The sequence below is a fragment of the Halichoeres trimaculatus genome, unplaced genomic scaffold, assembly GCF_033239565.1.
Source record: "Halichoeres trimaculatus isolate MK-OKI-2021-1 unplaced genomic scaffold, fHalTri1.1 fHalTri1_scaffold_1, whole genome shotgun sequence".
NCBI classification, from domain to species: Eukaryota; Metazoa; Chordata; class Actinopteri; order Labriformes; family Labridae; genus Halichoeres; species Halichoeres trimaculatus.
Genome location: NW_027437179.1, coordinates 29347247 through 29374552, shown reverse-complemented (window position 1 = coordinate 29374552; position 27306 = coordinate 29347247). Strand labels below are relative to the sequence as shown.

The 27306-nt window shown below is 38.4% G+C and overlaps 2 protein-coding genes across 3 annotated transcripts in view; one reads left to right on the top strand and one right to left on the bottom strand.

The window, feature by feature from the left end:
* Positions 1-27306, top strand: part of syn2b (synapsin IIb) — a 104673-nt gene that overhangs the window by 62513 nt on the left and 14854 nt on the right. Inside the window, exons 2-5 of the mRNA XM_074667956.1 lie at positions 2807-2864; positions 5325-5416; positions 12880-13036; positions 13346-13435. Of these exons, the coding sequence (XP_074524057.1) occupies positions 2807-2864; positions 5325-5416; positions 12880-13036; positions 13346-13435 (397 nt within the window). The remainder of the gene's footprint in view (positions 1-2806; positions 2865-5324; positions 5417-12879; positions 13037-13345; positions 13436-27306) is intronic.
* Positions 14577-26545, bottom strand: LOC141789832 (metalloproteinase inhibitor 4-like). Of its 2 annotated transcripts, XM_074669439.1 has the most exons (6): positions 26399-26545; positions 25948-26259; positions 17996-18093; positions 17436-17550; positions 16334-16458; positions 14577-16239 (listed from the first exon to the last, which is right to left on the bottom strand). In XM_074669439.1, the coding sequence occupies exons 2-6, from the start codon at positions 26084-26086 to the stop codon at positions 16042-16044; spliced, it is 675 nt and encodes a 224-aa protein (XP_074525540.1). In that variant the 5' UTR covers positions 26087-26259; positions 26399-26545; the 3' UTR covers positions 14577-16041. The 2 variants fall into 2 exon arrangements, with proteins under 2 accessions (XP_074525540.1, XP_074525452.1); XM_074669351.1 differs by lacking the exon at positions 26399-26545 and having other exon boundaries at positions 25948-26363.

The following is a 27306-nucleotide window of genomic DNA, read 5'->3' as shown; positions in this document are numbered from 1 at the left end:
CTGCTTGTCCTCTTCTTTGTTTTACCCAATGTGGCAGATAATTAAGATTTACAAACAAAACCAAAAACAAAGAAGCTTACTCATAAACCTTCCAACACAAAAATCACAGGGTTTTATCAGAATATTGTAGTAACGTAAACAAAGGAAACATCTACAGTATATACTGCAAACTATACTCATAGGTAGTATGAATACAGCCTCATAGAAAATCACACAAAGAGACAAGAAGAAAATGAAAACAATCTGAGAAAGGCAGGAGAAAATATGGCAGCTGTTTTCAACACAGCATACTCTATACTTCTTTGGAGTGTGTGTGCAGTGTGTAGTGTATACATGCTTATATGTACATATACATACTTCTTATTACGGTCATATTTTTTGTACTGTGTTTTGGAAAGCTGCAGTAAACTATGGCCAAGCTGATAGCAAAACTGCTCCTTGATAGCTGAAACTAAAAACCTCCTAACTGCAAAATTCACTTTTTTGAAAAAACTTTAAAAAAAAACAAACAAACAAAAAAAAAAGTTTTGTTTTTTTTTTCTTGCAGAATGCTATTTGTTAAGAGTAGTATTCAATGCATAAAACACTGATTTTAGACTATGTTACAATATCAAATTCAGGCTAAATGTGAGCAGCATTCCTTCTTCTCATCATCTAGAGTGAAATCAGAAAATTTTGCAGATACGAGGTTTTGCCCTTTAGCCATCGTCCTGGTCTTCCTGGGGTTTGAAAAAGTTAATGATGGTGGTTTGTATGAACTTCAATATTTTTTGAAGGAATCAGGGGTTACTTGTGAAAGGAGTATCCCCTGTGTTACGACTTGGAGTGACAAGATACACTACAGACTGTGTTGCTCACTTGAAGTCTAATTTTCCTGAAGGTCCGTGATGGAAAGCTAATGAGAGAAAATGCCAGCATGTAACAGCTGAACTTTTAGTCTGAAAAAACCATTCAAAAGAATATTTTGTTGCCCTGTGTTAGCTTTGTTAACAACACTATATTTCAGTTCTATGTTAAAAATAGTTTGACAGCTTGTTCTGCTGCCTTCTAGTGGCCAAAAAGGAAGCCATGCAGCTTTGAAGAAAAAAGCACTTTTTTATACCAAGAAAGCTTAGAGGTTGCTTTCTTTGTTTGTTTGATGAGCGTGTAGATCCCTGTACAGACGTTTCCAGAAATTCACCTACCACTCTGAGGCAAAAAGTCATGTTTGCACATCATGTTTGTTGCTGTCAGGCAGGTACATGATGTTTTCTGGTGGAGTTAAATAAGGGAGCTACATCAGCAGACTCTCCGCGAAACACAACAGTACTGACATCCCATGTTTTTGTGTTTCACTGCAGATAAATGTGGAGTCTATTCAGACATATTCATCAGCAAAGGAATGAAAATGCTTGATTTTAAAATTGAACTTTCTCAGAGGAAACAGTAAAGTTAAAGGAAATAATGGTGCTGTTTTTCTCAGAGGGAGGTTTGTTTTCAGTGAAATCAAGATCAAAGTATCACTGGTGGATGTTTGGGTCATTATCGCAGCAAAGTGGTGCATTCAATGAAGCTGCCTTTGAGGAAAGAAAACTTCACAATCACACAGTAATAGAATTGCACCATAAAGCAGCACTGAGAAAAATAAATGAAGCTGGAATCCTGAGACCACTGATTTTGCTGCTGAGGTTATTGATTGTTTGAAGTTATGGCATCCTACCCTGAGAGTGTTTCTCCCACAGATGGCCTGGTCCTAATGAACCACACTAACAAGCCAGATGCCTCTGTGTGGCACTCTCAGAGGTCCTATGAGGTTATATGGAAGGACTCTGACATACATTTTTAATCCAGTTGGCATGGAGGGAGAGCAGGTAGGATTGATTCAGGGTCATGTTTTGGTAGATAAGCTGGCACACTGTTTGGTGGGAGATAAATGATGCTAATGTGGGACTCAAGACCTGTTGATAGGAGAGATATTACATCAGAAGACAAAATCAGTCACATGTATTTTGTATTGTATGAACTAAAACATGAAGATGAATATGGTAATATGGATCTAAAAGGTTACAGGCTGTAAAGTTATATCTGTTTATTGGTTATCCTTTCATTAATCTTCAGTGTATGCTCAGATGAAAACCATCTGTGATCCATTTATCATGTCGTGTAAAATGAGACGTCCTGAGCGTTTAGTCTGTTGTGTGTTGACTGGCAGCCTCTCAGCGTGTCTCATCCTGTGTGTCTGTGAGCATAAGTCTCTGACTGTCTGCTCTCCATCTGCCAGCTTGTGTATGTATGTGTGTGTGTGTGTGTGTGTGTGTGTGTGTGTGTGTGTGTGTGTGTGTGTGTGTGTGTGTGTGTGTGTGTGTGTGTGTGTGTGTGTGTGTGTGTTTACTTGTATTCTATTTCTACACATCACCATTGAGCAAGTGGCAGCACAGATATTAAGAAGTCAACATTCAACCCCCTCTGTTATTGGATACATTCATCACTGAAACTCCAAGACAGCGTTTAATATTGCAGCAGAATTGCCGCTCTACACAGATTTTAATGTCACCATGAATTGAAATGAAAGTAATTACACTTTTGGGACAGTCTCTTTGAGCTGCTGCGTGTGTTGGTGCTTTTCAAAATGCTAATTATGAAAAGCATTCTCCCACAGATGAGAAAGTTTTGACACAAACTTTTTTTTTTCATACAGTGCTCAGGGAGGCATCCATTTTCTCTTCTCTTATTTATTCCACAGGGAGTGTGATGTCCAGTAGAGGGCAGCAGAGACAACTGAGAGTGTGCAACTAAATATCCTCTCCTATCTTCTTTTCTCTTTCAGGGCCAAAGTGTTTCGGGGAAAGAAGGTGCTTGGGGACTATGACATCAAAGTGGAGCAGGTATCATTTTGATTTTTATAGAACTACATCGCTCCTGAGTCATTTATCAAAGGTTAGAGGTGCTTGGATGTGGGATGAAAGTGGAGTGACACATTCATGTTTGATGTGGAAATGCACAGGTTCACTCAGTGTCTCTGGCACATCTTGAATAAAACGACTGTACCTCTATAAGACAGGGCTTTATAACTTACCTTCTGCTTATACAGCAAGTTAGAAGTTACCACAGAGAACTTGGAGCATTTGAACTTATCTTCACCTATTCAAAAAAACAAAACACCATTTAACTTCCCACACAGTGAATTATTCAGACTTTGATGCATTTTCTTAAAGAAGTGTCACCAGAATAAGTTGAATAAGTTTTCATTTATTCAGCGAAATATTTCAGTATCTGCAAGACAGGTAGCAAAAAGGCCAGTGCAGACATTTCTTGCCCCAGCGAAGTGAATGCTAAAATTTGAGAGGGACTGTAGGGACTTTCTTTGTGAACATGAAAAAGTCTCATCTCTATATATTTATATGCCTGATTGTAATCCATAACTTAAAATGAGATTATCATCACCAAAATAGGTTTTCTAAATGCTATCTCTCAGCTTCCCAATTAGGTCGGGCAGTACCTGATTGAAGTACGGTACATCAAAGTCTCTATGACAACATCACACCGGCTGACCACGTTCTGTAGTGAAAAGAGAGATCCGTGATTTTCTTGGATTTATTTTGTCTGATAGAAAAAGGACGATGAGCAGAAGAAGACTTACAGGGAGAGTGATGGAGCATGGGCTAAAATCTAAAAGATGGTCAAAAGGCTTAAAAAAAACCCAAAAAACTAAAAGTCAAAACACGAGTTAAGGACTAAAACAAGAGCTTAAGGCTAAAGCAAGAGCTAAACTGTTTGTGATAATGTTCATTACATACTTAACAGCAGTTATACTACAGTGGTCTGTTCAAACTCAAGATTCTTTCTTGAAAATGAGAAGTGAGGCTATGTTAGCTCTGCTTGGTAGATGAGCACTGGCAGACATAAGCAGGATTCACTATCATTACAAGTTATGGACACGTCTCAGAGGCTGTGAGTAACCCTAAATATAGCTGGCTAGTAAACAATGCTAAAACTATAGCTCTACATAACCGTTGATAAATGAATTACCTCCTTGTGTTGTACCCAGTTAAAAGTTCTCTTGAACAAAGAAAAACAGTATTCAAAAGAAGATCCAATCTTAGTTCATTTTCATTACAAACATGCCCTGGTCCTCACAATGGTGGGAAACAAGTGCTCATGGAAAGCAGAGTCTTCATCGCTAGGGCTAACGCTAGCTTTTACAGCAAGTCCTCACAGCCTCTTAAATGAATCCATGGTATAATACCACCATTTTTATTTTTGGGGATGTATCTTGACAACCATGGCGTCACTACTCAAATATCCCTGGTCTTCAGAGGATAAAGGTCCTAAAAAGTTTTGATGCAACACTAAAATCAAGCTAACATTTCCGCATGCTTCAGCATACTGCTAATGAAAGTAGTAAGTGCTTGTGTTTTTGGCTAATTACCCACTGTTAGCATGCTATAAGGCTAAACTAAGATGGTAAACCTGTGAAATACAACTTATTTTACATTAGCATGTCAGTGTCACATTGAGCAGACTAGCATGTCAATGCTTGCTGTTAGCTCTAAGTTTTTGAGAGTTGCTAGCATGAGCTGGGTTCAAATGGCATCTTGATCAATAATTTTTACAATGCCTATGTGAAATACAAACACCCTTTTGTTCAAATTTAGCATTTGCAATTCCTGACAAAGCTACTTCGCTAAAGGCTGTTTCTCACTTTGTACAAATAAACCACAGTTTTAAAACCACATGTACTTAAAATATAAAGTTATCATCTTAATCCAAATTTTGGTGTGATGTTATGCTTACTGTACAAAATGAAGTTAAACTTTAATAGTATGTGACGTGTTATTTTCATATTGGTTAGAACCAAACCAGCAGTTTATTTTATGGTATTTGGTCACGGCTTTTGAAACGAGTCTTCTTTCTCTGGAGTTTCACGCCTAATAGAAGATGACAGTTAAATTACAACCTCAAGCTTTACCACAGAGACAAAAATAAGCCCAAAAGAGACAGGAGCCGGGATCTATGAGTCAGAGAAACCCTCGCCGTATTTGCTACCACACTAAACAAGAATATGAACAAAAAAGTGAGGCTATTTGGAGCATTTAAATGGAAAAAGCAACTGCCATCTTCTGTCACTGCCTCTGTAAATTAAGATTATTAACTGCTTATAGACTGCATTTTTACAGTTAATTTTCCCACTTAACAAGTAATCAACCATGAAAACAACAATGGTTATCTAACCGACTTGAAATATTAACCTTGTCTGTCACTATAACTTGTTTTTTAGTTTGTTTTTCAAGGTCCTCAAGTGTTTCTCTGATTTAAATCTCTTGTGTTGTTTTCAATCCTTGCAGGCTGAATTCTCAGAGGTTAATCTGGTCTCACATTCAAACGGCACCTGTAATGTGGACATGCAGGTCATCAGGGGCGGGACTAAAGTGGTCAGGTCAGTGCCACATCAACACACACATATATACATACATAATCAAAAACTGTCACCATGGATCAAACATTGCAGAGCAAAACAAGAATTAACAAAACCCTGTCCTCAAAAAAGCATCTGATCTAAGGGGAAGGTTTTTCAAATTTCTCAAGAACATTTGGTCTTTGAGAAACAAAGGTTTTAAAGCAGCATGCTTTGATGTTGCCCATATCAGAGTCATCGTCTTTGAGATGAAAGCCACATTAAGGAGCTTTTGGATTGTGTCAAAATTGGGGTCCCCTGTGGCCAGAGTGGTATGTTCTATCTCTGCTCATTTTCTCCTTGTGCCCTGTATGAGAAAGCAGTGTTTTCAGCAACAAGAACAAAAAGGCTTCTTTCTACCACTCAGTGGTATCACTCATAGGGAATCTTTGCTTATACCCAATCTTTTCTGCAACACTGGGTGTCTTTGCCACTCCTCTCCCTGTCTTGGTTTCCCCTTTATGCATATGAAAGAGACAGTAGGTCTCATTGCAGGCATGTGGAAGGGCAGGAGGCTCCAAGACCAGAGACATACCACCAAATGTAACTTGATTTTTGTAAATAATTATTTTGGAAAGAGAGCTGTACTGGCTGCAGTGGTATTGGATAGTTTTGTCCATCACCATCAGAAGGAAGTGGAAATAGAAACAGTTTAAACGACAATGGTTTTAGGGAGAAACACAAAAGTATTGTTGTTTTTTTTTGCCTCGCGTTTACAGCCGACCTTAAACACAATTTTTTTGAAAATGGCCTCCAGAGTGGATTTTTTATGAAACGCTGACGTCACATCTGACTACCATGCTGTGCTTGTGCTGCTGAATCTGCTGAATCTGCTGACTGTCTTTCAGCAAAATGTGCATCTGTTGCTCCACTTCTGAACTTAGTATTCTTCAATACACCAGATAAACTGTACTTAGGTGGAGATCTATATTTCATTTATATAGCAGCATATATCTTATAGCACCAACTACAGGCCTGGCATGCTTACTGCTGCGTTTTTAGTTGGATGAAACATTCAAATGGGGCCTTGGTCTGTTGGGTAGGAAACAGGCCTGGCTCCTACTTGTTACTTAGATACATAGTTATAATAATAATAATCAAATTCAAACCTAAGTTCTTAATTTAAAACTCCCATGATGTCCCTGAAAGCTCATGTATATGAGTCACTAACTGTTCCAAAAAGAAAAAGCCAGATATTAGACTTTTACCAGTATTCAAACCCCAACATCTTGCTGCTGAGCAAGGTTTATGCATATATGAAGATGCTTCAGAGATTCTCTGTGAACTCACACTCATCAGAGTGTTCTCGGGAGTATTAAATACATTTGTTTCCAGTGGAAAAAGAGCAGAGGCGTTTGACCACAGTCATCTCCCACAGACTGGCACAGTTGATGTGTGTACAAACATGTGAACTTACTGTAAACCAGACATCGCACAGCCCCATTCACACACCCCAGACCGCACTGACACACACAGCTGTGACTGTAACTCCCTCTGCTCACAAACCAACAAAACCAACAGGAAATGAAGAAGTCAGCCTCAGTCTGATTATCAGGGGCTCTGCCCTGTAATTACACTTTATGGGAGGCTGAAGCAAACGTGCCCACACACTAACAGAAAGTCAAAGATAGCATGTGTTCAGGGAAACTTTGATTCATTGTTTATCTACTGTGTATATATTCATATTATGGCCTCAGTCTTGCACAAACATGATTTGTAAGTAGAAAATATAATGATTTAACAACATAATTGTGTTTCTGTCATGTTGTCCAACTATCTATATTCATTACAGACCTCTGACTCAGACTTACTTAATGATCAGCATTTGTCTCTGTAATTGCCCCCTGTCTATCAATTTCTCTTGAAAGCTCAGACTTTGCTTAATGCCTGCAAGTATTGAGTATTGACTTCTAAGCAGGTCTCTAATATCAGCTCTTGCTGTCTTTTTCTCTTTTAATTACAGTATTTGGACTGACTAAAATGTAGAAAAACACACATTAAATTAAAGTACAAAGACTAATAAATTAAGATATCGGATAAATGGATTTAACTGTCCCTTGAATAATGCAATCTAGTCGAGGTAGACAAAACCAGTACTTTTAGGTGTGGTTTAGTTACAGTTTAACATGTTGCTCTTGCAGCTTCTTACTTCGGCTGGCACCCACCTCATGGCAGCAGTCCCCAATATTTTTAAAAAATAATGTAAAAAATAATCTGGAGACTGAAAGTGAAGTCTGTTAATAAGTGTGTAAATCACTTTGGTCTTTACCTTACCTTTAAACACATAATTATCAAAATCATTGACTTCTTCATCAACTAGAAAAGTATCCAGAAAGCACAGACCTCTGCTGAGCATATTGTGATTTTCACACAACACTTTAGTCCTACTTTAATGTTATACCCCCTTTCGACAGACTGTCTGCTACAATTTTGTGTCAGTCCCAGGTTTGTTTGATAATTTATTTGACAGTGTTGAAAATTATGATGACCCAGTACATATTTTATATTCCAGATCTTAATATCCAGAATATTGCCAGGATCTGGATCATAGTTTTACATCTGTCCGAAATTATCGTGACCTTGCCTTGTCTTGTTTTTCAAAGCAATCCCACCATTTATCATGGAGTTGTATACACATATAGTGAAAGCGGCCTGATCTCACTATGATAAAGAATCCTTTAAAAAGATTCTGGCTCCAGATGGTCATCTGGATCACCTCCAAAATGAAATTACTTCTGCCTTATCACATTGTGAACATTTCCTGAAAATTTCATTGAGATCCGTTTGTTACTTTTTAAGTTATGTTGTTCACAAACAAACAAAAAAACAAACAAACAGAAAGACAAACTTCCAAAAACCTCACCTCCTTGGTGGAGGTAATTATAAATGTCAAAATTACCTTTATCTTCACAAAGCCAATTTCATCAAAGTCAGGTTCTTCATCATCGTTATCTTCATAATTACCATCACCATCATTATCATCATCATCATCATCACATTTTCTTTCTCTAAAGTATCATTTTCACCTTTATTATCTAATCAACATCATCTGTATCATTGTAACCATCATCATTGTGGTCATTATCATCATCTGTACTATCATTATAATCTTATCAACATCATCTGTATCATTGTAACCATCATCATTGTGGTCATTATCATCATCATCTGTGTCATCATTATCATCTCATTAACATCATCTGTATCATTGTTACCATCATCATTGTGGTCATTATCATCATCTGTGTCATCATTATTATCTCATCAACATCATCTGTGTCATTGTAACCATCGTCATTGTGGTCATTATCATCATCATGATCATCATTATCATTTCATCAACATCATCTGTGTCATTGTTACCATCGTCATTGTGGTCATAATTATCATCTGTATCATCATGATCATCTTATCAACATCATCTGTATCATTGTTACCATCATCATTGGGGTCATTATCATCATTTTCATCCTTACTATCATCATCATTTTCACCATCGTTATTACCATTATCATCAAGTCATCTGCATCACTGTTACCATCAAAATTATCATGGTCATTATCATCATCTTTTTTTACTATTATAACATTACAACAGTAATTTAATCAACATCCCTATTATCATCATTAGAAGCATCATAATTTTCACAATCATCATATTCACCATCATTTTTACCAACACCAAGAATTACATTTTGCATTTTAGCACCCTTCATATTGACGTGTTAGCATGGTGACATTCTTACAGTCAGCCTGAAAAATTTGTCGACTCTCAGTGTGAGTCCCATAAGTAAAATCCAGCTTCACAAAATTTACACTTTGCACTGTATGCTTATGGATTTATATACTGAGCACAGAGTCAAGGCCATGTTGATTTCCACAGCCCACTGTCTCTAATGAAGACACCACGGACACATTAATCACTGTGTCCTCTCCTCTTCAGTCTTTTCGAGCCTCCTGGAGTGTCTGATTAGTATTCTCTGAGCATGAGGAGCTGGTGGTAGTCACACTGTGCCAGAGTTTTCTCTCCGTCCCTTTTCTCTCACTCCTCTCTACATTTGTCTTTTTCCCTGTCTCTATTCTAAAACCTCTATCGCCTGGCTCTCTAGTTCTCTCTCAGCTCTTATCCCCACATTCCCTCTCAACGACACACAACCACAGACAAAAGGAAAAATAACAGGAGTCAGGCCCTATCACCGTCAACCTTTCACTGAGCTGAACTGCTCTGAATATTGTTTTTGCCCTTCAAACACTGGTCACTAGTTGCATATCTGGGTTTACCGCTGTGGTTTGCAGTGTTTTGCTCTGGATGGTGACACATTTGGAAGCAAAACATTGAAATAAAGTGTTATAAAAACCCTACAAACATGTTACAGATCATAAAACCTTTGCAGCTTCATCGCCCACTTTCTCTCAAGTTATGAATGCTAGATTCTTCAATAGACTTTGTTGCCATGGTTAAAATAATAAGTGGTCATGGTTATGGACAGATCGTGGGTGTGCTTCTTGGGAAATTAACAATTGTCTTCTGGATTTTGTTGATCTGTCCACTCCCACATCTTCTCACTCTGCAGACTTGTTTTTCTGAAACCAAAACACCAGACTTCCTGGTTTGATCCTCTCATTATATTTGCACCACCTGTTAGCAGGCTTTATCTCTTGAACAGAACATACTGTAAGCTAGTTAGAGGGCTGATACTGTTGTTCTTTTGGGGAGAAAAGTCTTGTGAATCCTGATAATTTTTTTCCATAAAATGATCATTAATAAAATTAATCTCACTACATTTTTATGACAGCTGACTCCTTGTTACTCATCTTCTCTGTGTCCATGTTTTGGAAACTTTGACATGCATACTTTGAATAAAGGTCAAGAAATTTGTATATGCTGAAGACATTAGGAAAACTCAAGTTTTATCAATTCACAGTCGTGGTGATGGAAGTAATAAGATCTTCTGTGACAGCTTCCAACCTGCACTGTTTACATTTTTGGATCCTGAATCTCTGCAGTAGGGATCAGTCGATGGAGATGCAGTATTGACTTCTGGCTGCTTCTGCTCACAAACCACACATTTACCTTATAAATAAAATAGCAAAGGTCCTCTAGGCTGGTAGAGACAACAGCAGGAAATGTCAGTGTTTGTTACTTCACCTCTTTCCGCAGAAGCTGGATCTATAAACAGAGTTGTCATTCATTGCTGTGACCTTATGTTTCAAATAACTCATTAATTTAGACTTCTAAAAAAAATAACTCGGACATGAATCAGAAACCAAGTAAAAGAAAATCTTATTCCATAAGTGCTTTGATTTAAGATTTTGATCCATGTTGTATCCATCAATGTGGATGAGCTAGGCTTTAAGACTAATACTGCAGACTGTATTGGCTTCACTTTTGGGAAGTTGTCATCTCATCCATCTTTTCATATAGTCTAAGTCAGACACACATCAGCCAGGGTGATGAATATTGTTTTGTAACACTTAGAATAGAACTTCGAACAGAACTTCGAGTATGAAACAGCTGAAAAGGTGTGGCGAACAGATAGTGAGAGATGACATGCAGTAGCGTAACCTCTGTCCATAGGGTGCATGCTTTAGCAGCGAAACAAGGGTCCCTTCACATGAAATTTTTAAAAGGTTTCGACATGTGAGCAGAGAAAGATGGTGAACATTGAGGAGCTGGTTGGACTCTGTTTGCCCTGAAGGAAAAACCCAAACAGAGAAGATATTTCAAATGTATTTTTTATGGTCAAGCGCTTTATGAGCTAAAAGCAGTACGTACGAATCAGATAAACTAACTGCAGTGTTTGTTATGCTGCTGCTGAAAGCTGTTCCCTGGGTGATATCCAAAACAGAACTTTATTTTGTACCAACTATGTCAGTAAATAAAGCATTTCTGTGTGATAGTCTGATACCTTCTAAAATATAAAGACCTCAGCAGGATTGAATGACGGCAAAGAAACGCCATGAGTGGTATCTGTTTACCTGTGATTTTCTTCCGACTTCATTATCAGTTCAGCCAGGCCTTGTAATTAACAACTGTCTAATTTAGCAATCCATTAAATGTAAGAGGTCGTTAACCATCAGCTGAATTTTGTTAAAAGAGTCTCCTGTCCATTCTTAATTTTTGAAGACACAAGAGTGAATAGAAAGATACAAACAGAATATAGATTTGGAAATTCAATTATATTTTCAAAGGAGGATTCATCAGAAATTGTGTAACTCTGGAAATTCAATATAGTTACCTGTCTTGGCCAGGACACTCTTGGAGAAAAAAAATATAATCTCAACAAGTCTCTTTCTGGTAAAGGAAATTAGTTAGCTTCTTTTCTCCTTTAAATGAGAAAAAGGAAAAAATAATAATAACGGTGGTAATCATGGTATTTTGGGCAAAAACTGAGGGGATAAAATCAACGTGTTTTCACTCCTTTATTTTAAAATCAGCACTGTGTGGAAATAGAAGACAAAAAGACGCATACTGATTGGACAGATGGTTTTAAACATGCAGATTTTTGATTTTTAGATGTAAATTACTGACAACTTTTCACTTCTTTCATGACATGGGATTAGTTTTCTTGAGTATAGTTCAGTCAGGAAAATTCCTTCAAAGATAATTATTTGCATGCATAAAGTTACATCTGGCTATATGGCCATGAGGTAGGAGCCCCCTGATCTTCCATGTGCTTATCTGGAACGCAAAGATCCTAAAGGACATGTGACACTGTTATTATCAGACACAGTGTTAAAGGTAAAGTGAGTTGCAAAGCAGTTGGCAGGAGTAGGAGTAGGCAGGCTAAAGCAGTTTAAATAGAGCACCCATTCTACTCTTTACAAACTGGATGCATAGATGCAATCAGCTGAGCTGTCAGCGACAGGAGCTGGGGTTAAGAGCAGTGGTGCTCTGTTGTTGAGCTTGACTCTGTCGCCTGCTTGAACAAGTGCTTTGTTCAGTATGATTTACATTGTTGTGTTACTTTGATATAAATAACAGAGGACAAATGTAAAATCTATTACCCACTGAAAGCTTAACTGACGACCAAATAACCTCCCATTTTCATCGTGTCGGCATTGATTCATCTATCCAGAGCAGAGCGCTCACTGAAAGTCCTTCACAGGTGATGATCCACTCTGGGACATCTACTCCAATGTCCTTCATTTGTTAGTCCAATAAAAGCAATTTATGTTGGAAGACATGTGTATCCTCTCAGTGCTACATCATCCTCAGTGGGCAGACAATCACTCAAACTGTTTTATGTGACTTCCTTGTGTATCACTAAAGTCAGGTCAACTTTTGCCATTCAAAAGTGACTGTTTACATCATATATTTTGCAACATAAGAATTCTAGTGAAATACTAATGCAAGAAGAGTACAGTGAAAGTTGAAATGTAGCTTCATTCTTATCCTAACCATGTTGACATATTCTTTATTTCCTCTTTCTGCTGTCTTATCAGGTCTTTCAGGCCTGACTTTGTCTTGGTTCGCCAGCACGCCTTCAGCATGGCCCAGAACGAGGACTTCAGGAACTTGATCATCGGTCTGCAGTACGCTGGAGTCCCGTCTGTGAACTCTCTAGACTCCATTTACAACCTCAGCGACAAACCCTGGGCTGTAAGAGATTTAGCCATAACTAAAGACATCTGCAACAAACTTTAAAGTGTTTTGTTCCCTAGACTGTTCATAAAACCAATGTGCTTTTTGTTACATCGTTTGTGAGATACTCTGAAGGGTTTTTTGTCATTTTAATGCTTCTTTTAAACTCAAACAAAGCTTAAAAGCCATAACATTGATTATCCCCACATTAATAATGTGCATTCTCTGCACTGAACTATAACTTTACACTCATTATATACCCGTGTTTAAATTATAACCAACCCTGTGTGACTGTTTCTCTCTTTCTTCATCCCTCTCATCCTCCAGTTTTCACAGCTGATCAACAATCAGAAGAAGTTGGGTACTGACAAGTTTCCACTCATTGACCAGACTTTCTACCCCAACTACAAAGACATGGTAAGATAATACATTATTTTTTATGCCTCCACATTACCATCTGTTAGTTACCAGCAGCAAACTCACATTTCTGAAAGACGGGCTTCTTCAACATCAAATTGTGCTGTTTGTATTCAGATTGTATAACTGTGCTTGAATTGATTGGTTTGGATGAAAAAGGTGATTGTTGACTTAACAATGTCAGTCGTCAAATAGAAAGTCTTTGATTTTCCTATTATTAGCGAATGTTTCATGTTAAACCTTATGATACTATTAAAATTGGAAGATACATCTCTGATAATCATGCGTTAATGACACCTTCCACGTGGATTTGCCTCTATTAAATTCCTGATTTGTGGAGCCCTCAAAGTCCCACAAAGGTGATCGCTCTTATCCCGTCAGCATGAGTAAATCTGTTAGGAAGGGAGTTGCCACACTCTCTCTTACCAGTGATGAACTAGCTATAAACATTGATTTTTGGCTCAAGCATCCCATTTATTCTGAGAACAACAGAGGCATATTAGGTCTCTGACGGCCATCTTTATAGTATTAATATGCTAATGGAAGAGGGAAGTTATTTAGCTAACTGTGGGATAGATGGTGGGTTGCAACACCATTAAGATTAATGTTGTAGCTGTGATCAAGGTAGTAAAAGCACAATGAGATCAGCCTCATTTACTCTACAGCAGACCCATACCATCAGCCAAGTGTTTGGTGTTAAATTCAGGGAGTCTCTCCACAGGAAGAATTAACTTTCTGTAACATGTTTTAATGGAGCTTATTACAACTAAAGTTGTGTGTACAACATAAAAATCTTCACCCTACAGGATCTCAGGGGCTCAGCACCACTTCACTGAACACAAATCATTTATTATACCATAAAGCCAAAGCCTAACACCTAACATATCTTGGGGCTAGTTTTATCTTTCAAGCAAGAGTGTGGATATTACTATAAGAATTAGTAATGAGACAAATACAAAATCAAAATTAGATTTATCTGGTTAATGTCTCTTTCTCATAAATATCCCTGATTCATTTTTCAAAGTTGAGATCCTCCCTGTGAGATTCCCATGTAGCTACCCAAAGACTTGTCTTTTCTTTTGAGTGGTAAGAAAAGGTGGAAAAAAGGAGCCAGTGTAACACTTTTCCATTCAGACATTTTATATACAATCTTTTTTGGTACATGAAATAGAAAACTCTATTTAGACAGAAACAGAGACATAAATACAAACCCAAACAATTCTTTCAGTATAAAACACATGAAACTGTTTGAAACTGCTTCATTAAAGCCGTACACTTATAATGCATTGTTATCACACCATTCAGTCTTCATAAGATTATGAGAATACGTCGAGATGCAGTCTCAAACATGCTGAACGAGTGTGACACATTACTGGCTATATTATAGTTCTGTCTCATGATGTTTAAACAAAAAAAATGCACTTTAATGTGAATGACTTCAGTGAAACAGTCCAGTAACAAGACAGGGGTCAATTCAGGTTTTGGGTTTCTTAAAATAAGTGGAGTATCATATAAAATAATGACTGTAAAATTAGTTTAGGCATATTTATGATTTTTTTTTAATTCTTTAGACTGGTTAAATTGTGCTCAATTCTTTTTTGTTCGTACCTCTGAGTTAAGGACAACCGACTTACTGTTCTTTTAAGTTAAAAAAAGGGGAATTGAACCGTGTCCTGTTACATAATTTCCTCAAAGGAGAGGTGGCTTGGCATCTACAGGTGGCAGTGTTGTTATCAAAGCACTGGATTAGAGTTTTTTGGCAGAGGAAATAGTACAGAGTTCAACCAAGGAAACTAAACACATCACAAAACCACAAGATAACATCAACTAATCTATCAGACAAGAGCCCGTTAGCCTTTAAAGTGTTAGTTCTTACTGAGTTACAATATTTACATTCTTTGCAGTTTAGAGTTCAAACTATGACGATTTTCATATTCAAGAATTATGGTCATAATCTTTTAGTCAGATCATGTCAAAATAGAACTGTTTGGGGATGTTTGTGTTGTTTTTCATAAACATTCAGTGCATTTTCATTTTTATAGGATAGTTGTTCTAATTTGATAAAGAACAGGGCTGAAATCTGGAGTGTGTAGAGGGAAGTAAGTGAAATGTAGTGCACAGACTTCAGCTAGGGTCAGATTTTCAAAGCACGGTTGCAGGTGGTAAAACTTGCCTCCAGATTATTTACAGTAAATGCCCAACTTCCTTTTACTTTAAGTGCATGCATAACCCATATCATATTGTTTAAATGCAGAAACAAATCTGAGGTCTTTTTATGTTTATGCATTAACAAGCACGCCATCAGGTATGAAGAAGAGACTCACTCAGGGGTGAATCATTTGTAGTGGATGGTTTTTCTTACTCTACAGAAACTTCACATGAAATTAAATGTGTGAGAGTGAGAAATGAGTCAGTAACTGATCCCAGGCTTGCCTTAGCAGCAACCTGGACTCTGCTGACAGAAGGTAGAGCTCCCTCTACTTCAAAATGTCAGACAATTTTATTATGGAATCTGATGAGGGACACATTTTAACTTCATGTAGCAGGAGATGTTTGATGGTAATTGCAGGAGTGAGATGGAGTCAGACTGATGTCAGATTTACAGGTCAGGGGTCAGATATGTCCATGAAGTCTTTCTCAGGCGCAGGTCCCCCACGGTACCAGCTGCAGGTTGTGTCAGAGTGGCGGATGCAGGCGTACTGTCGGGCCTGCTCCCCGTTTAGGCTGTTATCCAGCAGCCAGTCAGTCCACAAGCACTCGTCTTCTCCTGTAGACGCACACGGCACCGTGTAACACGTGTTGATCTGAGAAGAAAACATTTTGAAGATTTACTTTTTTATAAAGCTTACTAAAAATCATCTTTTTCAGCTGAGTTTAAGAAATTTTCAGTTTACTCACTCTGCATTCACAGCCCATCTGGTATCTGTAGTTCAGATTCTTCTTCTGTGACACCGACAAGTTGTCCCAGGACTCTACCAGGTCACACTGGCCAATGGAAATTCTGCCATCGCTCCACATACTTCCTGTTCAGTGACATCACAGCACATTGAATAATCACACCAAAAAATCAAGTCATGTTAGATTTCAAAATGAGCCTTTAAATATCAGAACTATGGCATTTTTTTTAAACTCCTCTCAAGATAGGTTCCAGTTTGAAGAAATCCAGGCTCATCTTTTTAAGCATACATGTTAGACACACATTTGCTAAATTTAAAAAATGGTCTAAAACATTGATGTACAAGGTGGAAATTATAAGCTTTAGAGAGGCCTGCATGATCATTTTGGATACTAATAAACAATGCTAAGTTAGCTGTTCAACATTTGGACCATTACGAGCATTAAAGAAATATGACATAAATTAAAAGTAAGACACAAGAGCATACTATTTAAAAATGTGAGGCCAAAAAGAAAATGGGATATTAAGCAAAATGAAGATATGTGGATTATATGAAATTACTGCAAAAACCCAACTTAATGGTGAATATGTTGTTGTTTTTTTGAGTAAAAATTGTCTTTTCAGACTTTGTAGTAGCCAGATTCATCTTGCAAGCCTAGAAAAATATCTATATCTAATATTTTTTCTTTAGTTTCTTGTATCAAGACATTATTCATTTCAAGGTTTTCCCCCACTGGCAGATTTTTTAACTCCCTGCATGCAATTGAGATGACATTTTTGTCACATCTCTTTTTATGGACTAGCTGTGTGATTGTGGCTAATATTAAGTCTTTCAATTTTTATGAAAATTAAGACAAAAACACTTGCGTAATTTTTTTTGGTTTTTGTAGTGCAAATTCTTGCCCACATGCTAAGCCAGGCTAAATAGCTTCTGTATACAAGTATCTAAATATTTCTGTCGAAGCAGAAGGTTGGTATAGGAACAAAAGGTCCTTTAATCAACTGTTCACATTGAAATTATACTGATGGACTAATTTAAGGTTACAGTAAAGAGGTATTTCATCCACACAAAGAAATATTAAAACAGAACCATACACACTGTACCTGAGAGCAGGTAGCCTGCTTTATTGTTGGAGTCCAGTTTGACTCCACACAGAGAGGAGAAGACTGGAGTGTACACGTACTGGATGTCCTTTGCTTTGTTGAAACCTTTGAACATCTGGACACACAAACACACCAAAAAACATGTTATAAAAGAGTGGAGAGTTGAAATGCTCTTGTTTTAATAAAGAGAGAAGTTAAACATTGTTTTATACATTTTAGCTGCAGTATGGAGAAATAAAGCACACGTTGACTCTACGCCACGTCTGTGAATATGAATTATTTAGCACCTTCCTCTGTAGGTTTCATGGTATTTATCAGCATATTGTAGGGTCAAGTGGAGGGGGATGTTTGCAGACGTTTGAGCTGCTTATGTGCAAACTCTTCAGAAAATGAGAAGGGTTGAATCGATTATGAGAACAGCCAATCTGGGTTTGTTTACCTTTCCAGTCAAATTATATGTATTCAATACCCAAATACATCAACGCTATAAAAGCAGCATGCAGAGTAGATGATGTGTATCTGCGGCTCTGGCAGCTCCTCCTGCTGTCCAGTGATCTCACCTTGATCATTTTGATTTCGTATTGAATCATCTTCATGTAAGGTGAGGAACTGTTGCTAGGCGACACAATCTTCTCACCGGAAATCTTTGCCCTTATCACTGTCAGAGAGAGAAGAAAAACACAGGAGGAGATGAGGATTAAGATTAACTGACACGCCAAATAATGCAAGAGATAGGAAATGAGTGTGATTTACATGCCAGAGACGAGACAACAATCTGAATTATTCAGGTTTATAACAGTAAGTTATATTGTGTTCCTGTTTTAGATTAATGTTAAGAGATAGAGATCGTTTTTTGTCCTCCTCCTCCTCCTCTCACAGACAGTGCAGCAGGCCCTCTCAGAAGCAGTGATACCGGATGTGTCCCTCCTCTCCCTGGGAAGGAAATCAAAACTCACATGGAATAACAAGTAGCTCTCTGCTTGCACACTCCCATCCACTGACTCTACTCACACACATTTATGTATGTCTAATACACCACACACACTCTCACACTCACTCATCACCCAGCCTGTGTGGAACAGATGTGGCTTCACATTAGTCTGTCCAAAATTATAAATCAAGATGAAAGCTAAATTAAAGCTGTAAAAAAGCTCTGTGGATTTCAGCAGAAAGGTAAAAAGTGGAATCAAACCATTTCAGCCTCTTACTCTTAAAACAACTTATAAGCCCCAAAGTATCTACTAGTACTAGTCTTGTACATTTTACTCATCCACACCACAAGATTCAGTCCACACAGTGCCAAATCAAACTGTTATTACAGACCTCATGGCTACATAACTGATTTCCCCTCGAATCCAAACCAATAAAGTCGGCACTCTCAGATTCCTGCACCACTCATTACGTTAACAAACCATTTCCACTGGCAAACATTTCCTTACAGCTAATAAAACTGCTAAGCCCCAGTCAGTCAAACATTATTAAGTTCACTATTATGGCTCCTGAAATGATTTTGCTTTTGGACTTTGATCTTGGCAGATGGCTGTTTTTTTTTTAATATTCAGCCGACAGAAAATCTGTGGCATGGCACACAATGTAAAAATTGCAAGAGGCAGGACACCAATATTACCTTTTACTTTGCCATGGCTCTGATGACCTATCATTAGGAGGGCGAATAACTGGGCTTGGCTTTCAGGTAATGCTTTAACTCTATAAGGCCATAGAGCTTATAGAAAGAGACGTTTAAGTGTCTGTTCTGGAGTGGGCTCTAATATATACAATAAAAGAGCTGCAGATGTAAATGAGTCTTCTTCAAAACCTTAGTAGAAAGGAAATGGAGTATATGATAACCATATGACTTCTCACCAGAGTTTACAGTAATGAAAGTTGTCCTGCAGCAGAAATCTGCTAATATTAGCAGCAGCTTTAGGCTTGGAAATTGTACCTACCAAAAACATTACACTTGACAAAAATGTTATCAGAAGTTCTTCCCCTTTTTGGTTCTGATTGATTGTTGATCAGAAAGTGATATTGATGAGCAAAGTGAGTGTTCCAAAGTTAAAGGTGTTTTCAAGTGAGTGCTCATAGAGAATAGATGACACTTATGTAAAGAGAAAAAAACAAACAGGACACTGACCCCTCATACAGAATATGAGATGCAAGAATAAGCTTGTTTGGCTAGTGGTGATGCTACTACAAAGGGGTGAAGTGCTATTGTTAATAGTATTGGAGTGAACCTCTAACGCAAGTGCATTGCTCACAAGTGGCTGCTTGTGTAACACACACACTCAAATGAATATTTGAATCAAGTTCAGCTTGTCAGACTTATGTTGATGTTCTGATATGAAAACAATCATTGACGGTGCACCTGAGAGACTTTAAATGGTGACAGATAGAAAGCAATGCGCAGAGTGCTTGGCTAAGTATCCATTCATTAAATGCACACAGAGTTCAAAGGGAAGTTGGATATGCAGAGGCACACAGCAGACATCAGACAGACCACCACTGTGCACATAGTTCAGAATGTACCAGAGGAGGCTCAGATTATAGAAAAAGCACAGCATGTAGCTAGCATGAACGTTATCTAGAAAAAAGATTTTTTTCTATTTCATAACCACCTGGTACAGGAACAGTAACTACAGTGGGCAGGGTCAACCAAAATGGTTCACTTTTTGATCTTTTGAGCTATAAAAAATTTGCATTAAGCTAACTTTGAGGCTCCTAAACACTCCACATAAATGTCTCTCCTCCACGCCTACTTTCCTCCCTCTACATGAAAGATGTCAGGGCCCTATGGATACAGAAGACTGGCAGAAACAAAACAAGTGACCTTGGTAGAATAAAGGAAGAGGAAACACTACAGAACAAGAGAGGGAGAGAAAGTGTGACCCAGCACAGCTCTAACCCACAGCCTCTCACACAGCTACACAAACCACCCCCTTTGTTTTTGCTTTTCGCTCATCACATAACTGCTCCGCGGTTTGTGTGTGCCGGTAATAGGAGGAGGAGCTCACTGAGTTCTTTGATACTGGCTTAGGAGAAAAAGAAGACTTTTTTTGTAACAACAAATACGGACTGACAGAAAGTCGATGTGAACTTGTCTGAAGTGTTGCAGTTTAATCTGAGCACACTGCACTGCCCACAGAGAGACAGCTGGTGCAGGGACATTCACTTTATGAAAAATGTCAAAGAGTGAGAGATTTAACTTTGATATACTTTACAGGTTTACTGCGTGACTTGTTGCCTTAAGGTTGAAAAAGAGCGTAACAAAATATCTGGAATCACAAAGGCTGCAAATTACTGTCACTAATACGGCTTTGTTATCACTGTGAAGCAAACAAGTGAAGTAGAATTTAACTTAAGGGAGAATGGTTGAAAGGTAGAAAAACAAATATAACGTAGACTAAAAATGTAGCAATAGCAAGTTCACTGATGCTTTATTATACTTTGTAGTTCACCTGACAGTGTCTGACCTCAGAAAACACACCTGCTTGTAAACAAACACAGCTGTGACCTAAAAAAGATAAGCACACTGAGCTATTGTAGATAAAGGTGCAGTAAACTGTAGTGTGATCATTATAAAAATAAATGCTATTGTATTATCTCTAAAGAGCTTTTTTTTTTTTTTTACATTGTTGTGCAACTTATCACTTCGCTTGCATAATTTATCTGTCACCAGCGTATTGTTGTCGTTTTTTTGTGTTGTTTGTTTTTAACAGATGCTCATGATTTTACAGCCATATTTTTTTTAGTATTGCTGCTGCAGCAAGTTATAGTGGTTTGGTTTATCCATACACTGTGTAATACATGGATTTAGCCTCCATGACACCACCCATCTGTATCTGGATCAGTTCAACCTAACCTCACTTTGGTAAACCTAGCATGAAGTGAAGAGGCAGAGTTGAAGCAGGGTTTGAGCCTCATCACAATAAGCTAAACACAATCCATACCAGCTACATATAAGACATGAGCTAATCAGACTGAACTTGTTTTAGTGAGAGGCTGTAAGCATGCTATGCTTTTTCAAAAGGAGTCTATGTAGTTTGCAGTACTACTGGAGCGAGCCTCAAGTGGACTCTAAAGGAACTGAGGTTTTTTGCACTTAAACATCAGCTTCATTACTCACAGTTGTTTTTGCCGCTGGGATGTAGCACAGACCGGTAATATTACAAATTAAACTGTTTTAAAGACCAAATCACTGAATATTCAAACAACATGTAGCACTGTTGGTCTAAAAGAGAAGTTAAAAGTGTAAAAAAAAAAAAAAAATTTAATCGTGTTTTTCATCTTTTACACCCACATGTGGAAAAAGAGTCTTGAGCTTGGACTGGTAAAAGAATACACCAAACAATCAAATTTCATTCTACAATGCATTTGCCCGTAATCTTGTTTACATACACCTCAGCCTGCATATACCTTTTTTTACTGACATTATCACAGATTACTGAAAATTACTCTGTGGTTTAACAGTTGTGCCCAGAAATTTATCTCAGAGATCAGCTGAGAGTTGGAAAAGAGAAATTTGTCCATGGAGCCAAGTGTCAGTGTAAGATTGTTTTATCACTGGTGGGACAGTTTATAAATTACATCAGACTTGTACAAGGCTTGTTATACTTCCGACCTATCAGTGATAGGCAACGTGTTGCAATTCAAGACTGTGTTGGGCCATTATGTAACTTTCTGAACCCACAGCCCCACCGTCATTAGCTCTGCTCCACAGTGACCATAAGTGTTGTTTTAAGCTGTGTTATTGTTTTGTATGCCTGGTCACATCTACTTATGCTCACCAGACATTGGTACACCCCAGCTAAGATTTTAACACTGAATACCTCTGTCATCCTTGTTTGAAAATCCACCCTACCAACGCTGACTCATATTAAAGGCCTCTTTGTGTGATTTAGCTCTTTGATCTGCTCTTCCTTTGGCAAGAAGAAACATAAATGTAGATGAAGTGCTTTGGCAAAGAAGCTGTCCTACTTAAACCTTACTTTTAGCAGAAAAGTGGGTCTATTAATGGAAAGCGTTACACTAATGCACGCCTGTGCTCTGTGCAAGCATCATATAGTTGGCAGTACATGCCTTGGCTGTATATCAGTGCATCCAGGACAGGGACAGAAGTTACTAAACTAAGAATAGTGCAGTCATTTTTCATTATAGTGAATCTGTGGTTTAATATAGTTAATATTCTGTGGGCCAGATAAGATTGAAACAATCTGGACTGGATCATTTCCCAGAGTTTATACTCTTGGGGTAGTGATTGTACATAAGCTGTAGAAATTAGAAGCCAAAATATAAAAGAAAACCTTTTTTTTTTTTTTTCTGAGTCTCCTGAGAATGAATTGGCCCAGACTCCCTCATCATGTTTGCCCTCGTCCTCAAAGTGAGCAGGCAAGGTTTTGTGCTCAGTTAAGTTGCTGCTGCTGTGTTATGAACAGGAATAAGGACAGACGGGCCTAATGAATGAAAGTTTTCTTGCATCTGCCTTACCGCTACATAACCAAAGAAAAAATATTGCAAACTTGTACCATGAGAACTGATGTAGTAACTAACTTCCCCCCTCCCTGATGAATCGGCACCCTTGTCATGCTCACAAAGCTGGACTGTCAGCGGGCTTTCACACTGATATTGTTAGTATGCAGACCATTCGACTGAGCCTATAGACATGGAAATGAAGTGGGGAGAGAGAGGGAAGAGAAAAGCAAGAGAGATGGAGTAGGCTGTGTTGGCATGGCTTGGCCTCCATCCAACACACACACACTCACACTGATGCACAATCTCAGATACACAAGCAAGGCCGGGGAATGGTCCAGGGTTTGTCCAGATGGGATATTACTCAGATGTACAGCTTTATTCAAGGGGCTCATCGGCTCTGACAACACTGTCAGGTCAACTAAAGGCCAGCACCAGCCTGTGCTTAGAAAACAACCTCTGCAGTGTAATCACACATTCCAACAAATAAAAAGGTTTTCTTGGAGTAAATGGGGGATTTTCCCCAACTTTTATTCATGAGTCCAAGAAGTTTCATCCTACCTGACAAGGACCACTGACTCTTGTACCTCTACTTTCAAAGCCAAACAGACCAGAGGCCTGAGCTTATCCTAAAGAAATTCAATCTAATTACTAAAGAGCTGGTGGTTGATTGACTTTTGTTAAGCCTGCCTCCTCAATCCTAATAGTCCTTCTCTTATGGCTTCTGACGTCGTTCAGGACATACTGGTTAATGGTTATAATGTTGGCAGAGCATTTTTCATATGAAATTCCCGGTAGTTTCTTAAACTGTGGCGTCTGAAACCTGATTTTACATAGCCAAAAAAAATAACCACTTTTTTAGCTTGTACATGTAGACTTCTTAAGTTAAATGTTTAGCTAGGTCAGCAGCACAAGTGTTTTGAGAGCATTCAGCTTATGTAGCTGTTTTTTTGTAAATACTACAAACAGGTTTGAAATGAGGAATATGTGGAAATGTCCATATACTTATGCAAGAACACTGAGCAGCAGTTAGCTAGCAGTATTGCTTGCTAACTAGTTAGCTAGTGTGAAGAATTCAGGAATTATCTTGCAATCAAGCTTTATTTAACCTTAATTTGTACTGTTTGGATTTTTCGCTTCCAGAAATCTTACCTGACAACCTTAAAAAAAAAAAAAAAAAAAGAATATTTCACTGTCCAAACTGGATAGTAGACTTTGAGGGAAATGCTAAATAATGTAATGTAGTGATGAGTCAGCTGCTGAAGTCACTCCTTCTGTCTTTAATTAAGCCTCCCCAGTGTTGCTCTAAACTCTGGTCTAAGAATCCCAGGATGACTCCAACTTGATTGGTTAGTAATACTGGATGATGGATATTTAAATTATGGTTAACATAATTTGTCTATGTCTTACTCCTGCTTATTCTTTTTTCTTTTAAAAAAGATGACATTAAAAGGCATAAGGCTGCCAAACTACATGATTATGGTAAATGCAACATGGGCACTGGACAGTGCTACAAGTCTGTGGTTCAATTCCCTTGTTGTCCCATGTGTGTCCCATTTTTTGATTCCCTTGTCATCCATTAACACTGGGTCAATCTATTTCCCAAGTTTCCTTTTCTCTTGCTTCGTTTTCACTGTACAAAAAAGGAAAATGTCTTTGATAAATAAAATGTTCAAAAAGTAAGCTAACCCCTTGTCAAAACTGCTGCGATATTGAGTATTGCCTCAGTCTAATTAGAACCACTTTAACATATGAAAAAAGTCACAGCAAATCACAGTTTCTTTTAAGACTGACAGAAATGAATGCATGAAAACTACAGCTAGTGACAAATTTAGACTACATTTCTTCCAGTATAAGCCAGCAGATTCAGAAATGGGACTTAATTTATTCCAGTCTCACTTACAGGATTTTTGCAGTGTCAGGCCAACAGAAAAATCTCAACTATTCATTCAGATTGATCATTCCTACAGGACTCCCATCTTACTCTTCCATAACACACTTTATACGTAAAGCTCTGCCCTAGAAACTTCTCCAAACACTCTCATTGTGTTCTCTTAACCCAGATCTAATTTGGCTTAATAGCGATCCTGAAAACAGGTCTCAGCCTCCATTTAAACAGACTATTTTCAGAAACATCTTCAAAGTAAAGGAGCTGATCCCACAGGGGAGAAACAGACCAATTACACAACAAGACTGAAATACCATCAAGGCAACTTGTTCATCAACTTTCTTGCCGCTGGTCTCTCCCTCTCTTCCACTGGAGTGTGACCTTTGACAGAGGCACATACTCCAGCTTTCCACAGTCTGGAGCCAAGTGCTCAAAGTCAGAGCAGAGTGTTGGTTTTGGCCGCTGCTTAAACAAGAAAGAACTGGATGTTGGGGGGTGTCAAACAGGGAGACAGGCAGGCAACCCGGCCGACCGACAGACAGAGAGAGGGAGAGATGAAAAGTAGGCTGAGGCCACTTTGGTGCCGACTGTTTTTCAGGGTTTGTTTATCTATGATCCAGAGCAAGAAGACTCAATTATGTAACTGCAAAGAACAGACAGCAGGCTGCCCTGTTTAGGAATGATAATAACAATAGAGGGAAAAAAGGCCAGTCAGAGAAACAGCTGTGTGTGCAGGTTTTTCTTATGACTTATGTTTACCCAACTAATTTCTTAATTTTTTAACTTGTCAATCATCAGCACCATTACCATTACACTTTTCTGCTCAAATAGCTTTGACCTCTTCCTAAAATCAATCATTTTATTGATTCAATGGAGCGAGCCAAGATGATGTATATATATTTCAATCATCTACCCTGAGAAGCTTAGCCCTAGAGCTCCATTGATTGGTTTGGTCAAAGTGGATTTACACTGCCGACTGATTTTCCCTCCTCACAAAGAATCTTATCACTGGAAGTGGATCAATAATCATCAATACCAGGTATCCGAAAACCACTTTGGAGTCATTTCATCCATAGTCCCAAGAAGTTAAGATGCTATTATTAAGAAAAATGCTTTACTTGGATAGTGTGAACAGGAACTACATGATTATTGACTTACCAATCTCAGCGCTGCAGAAAAGCTGCTGTGGGTGCGCTGGATAGCAGCTACATCCCTCCACGACTTCCTCCATGCCTGCACCAAGCAAAAGGAGCACCCAGAGCCCCAAACACACACTCTGCTCCTGGGACATGGCCATGATGACTCTGGCAGCCTCTGACTCTCGCTCCACTACTCGATGAACACTCGGCAACCTCTTCTGATCCTGTTAAGATCCGCAGGAATACAAATCAGGCCAGCAGTCAGCGAAGAAGGATGGATAAGACAGTGGAGCCGGAGTAGTGAGATGAGCTCTGCTGAGCTGAAAGGCAGCTGTGGATAGAAATGGTTTCATAAGTTTAGTCTGAATTCACGGAGAACGAATGACTGGAATTGGAGGGAAGCTGATGCTGCCCCCTCTCTCTCTTTCTCTCCCTCTCTCTCTCTAAGGACAACACACAGAGAAACTTACAATAGTTGGATCCCCTCACACTCTGGTCTTGAATGCTGAGAGGGTCACACACAGGGAGCCTCTTATGTACTCAACAATTTGGGGACAGCCTCCTCAAAGGCTGAAAAAAAATGCCATCCTTTGCCTCTTCTTGTGCCCTCTTTTGATGTCCTCCCTCCTCTCTCATTGGCTGCTGTTAGTGTATTCATGCTGTTAGTCATCACATTATGACTGATCAAAGTATCCACCCACACACTGCTTTTAAAACCTTTTTTTTTTTTTAAATTCAGGATGTTATTAGTGCTGTTCAGATGCAGCTTGTGTGATTATGTGTTAACACACACCTGAGTCATAAATGCAAGAGATGAATTTGAGAAATTTATCACTGAAAAAGAAAATTCAAAATCTAAGATTAAACAGTGTATTTATCCACTTAATAATGAACAGCAGCTGCTATACAGAAAAGTTATCATAAGCTCACTTTACACACCTGCACAAAGTCAAATTTCTATGGTTAAAAAATTAGCGGCTAGGTGCTTAAAGGAGCTGTGAGGAGTTTGTGTGATTTTGCAAAATTCTCCCTTTAGATTTAGTCCTGATTATAATCCATGCTTTAAAATGAGATTATCAGCACTAATATTGCTGGTTATATGTTTTTTTAAATTGCTACTTCTTAGCTTCCTGATCAGGTCAACCAGGACAGGATTGATTTACGGCACGTCTAGGTCTCTATGACAACACCACGCTGGCTGATGAAGATAGATCTGTTTTCCTCTGCTGAAAACAATTTCTGTGATTAATTTTGTAGCGATAGTGAACACTTGAGCCTAACTGTCGGACAGAAAAAGGAAGAAGAAGAGAAGAAGAAAGCTTAACAGGAGAGAGATACAGCCCGAGCTAAAGGCTAACACAGGGACTAAACTGTTCGT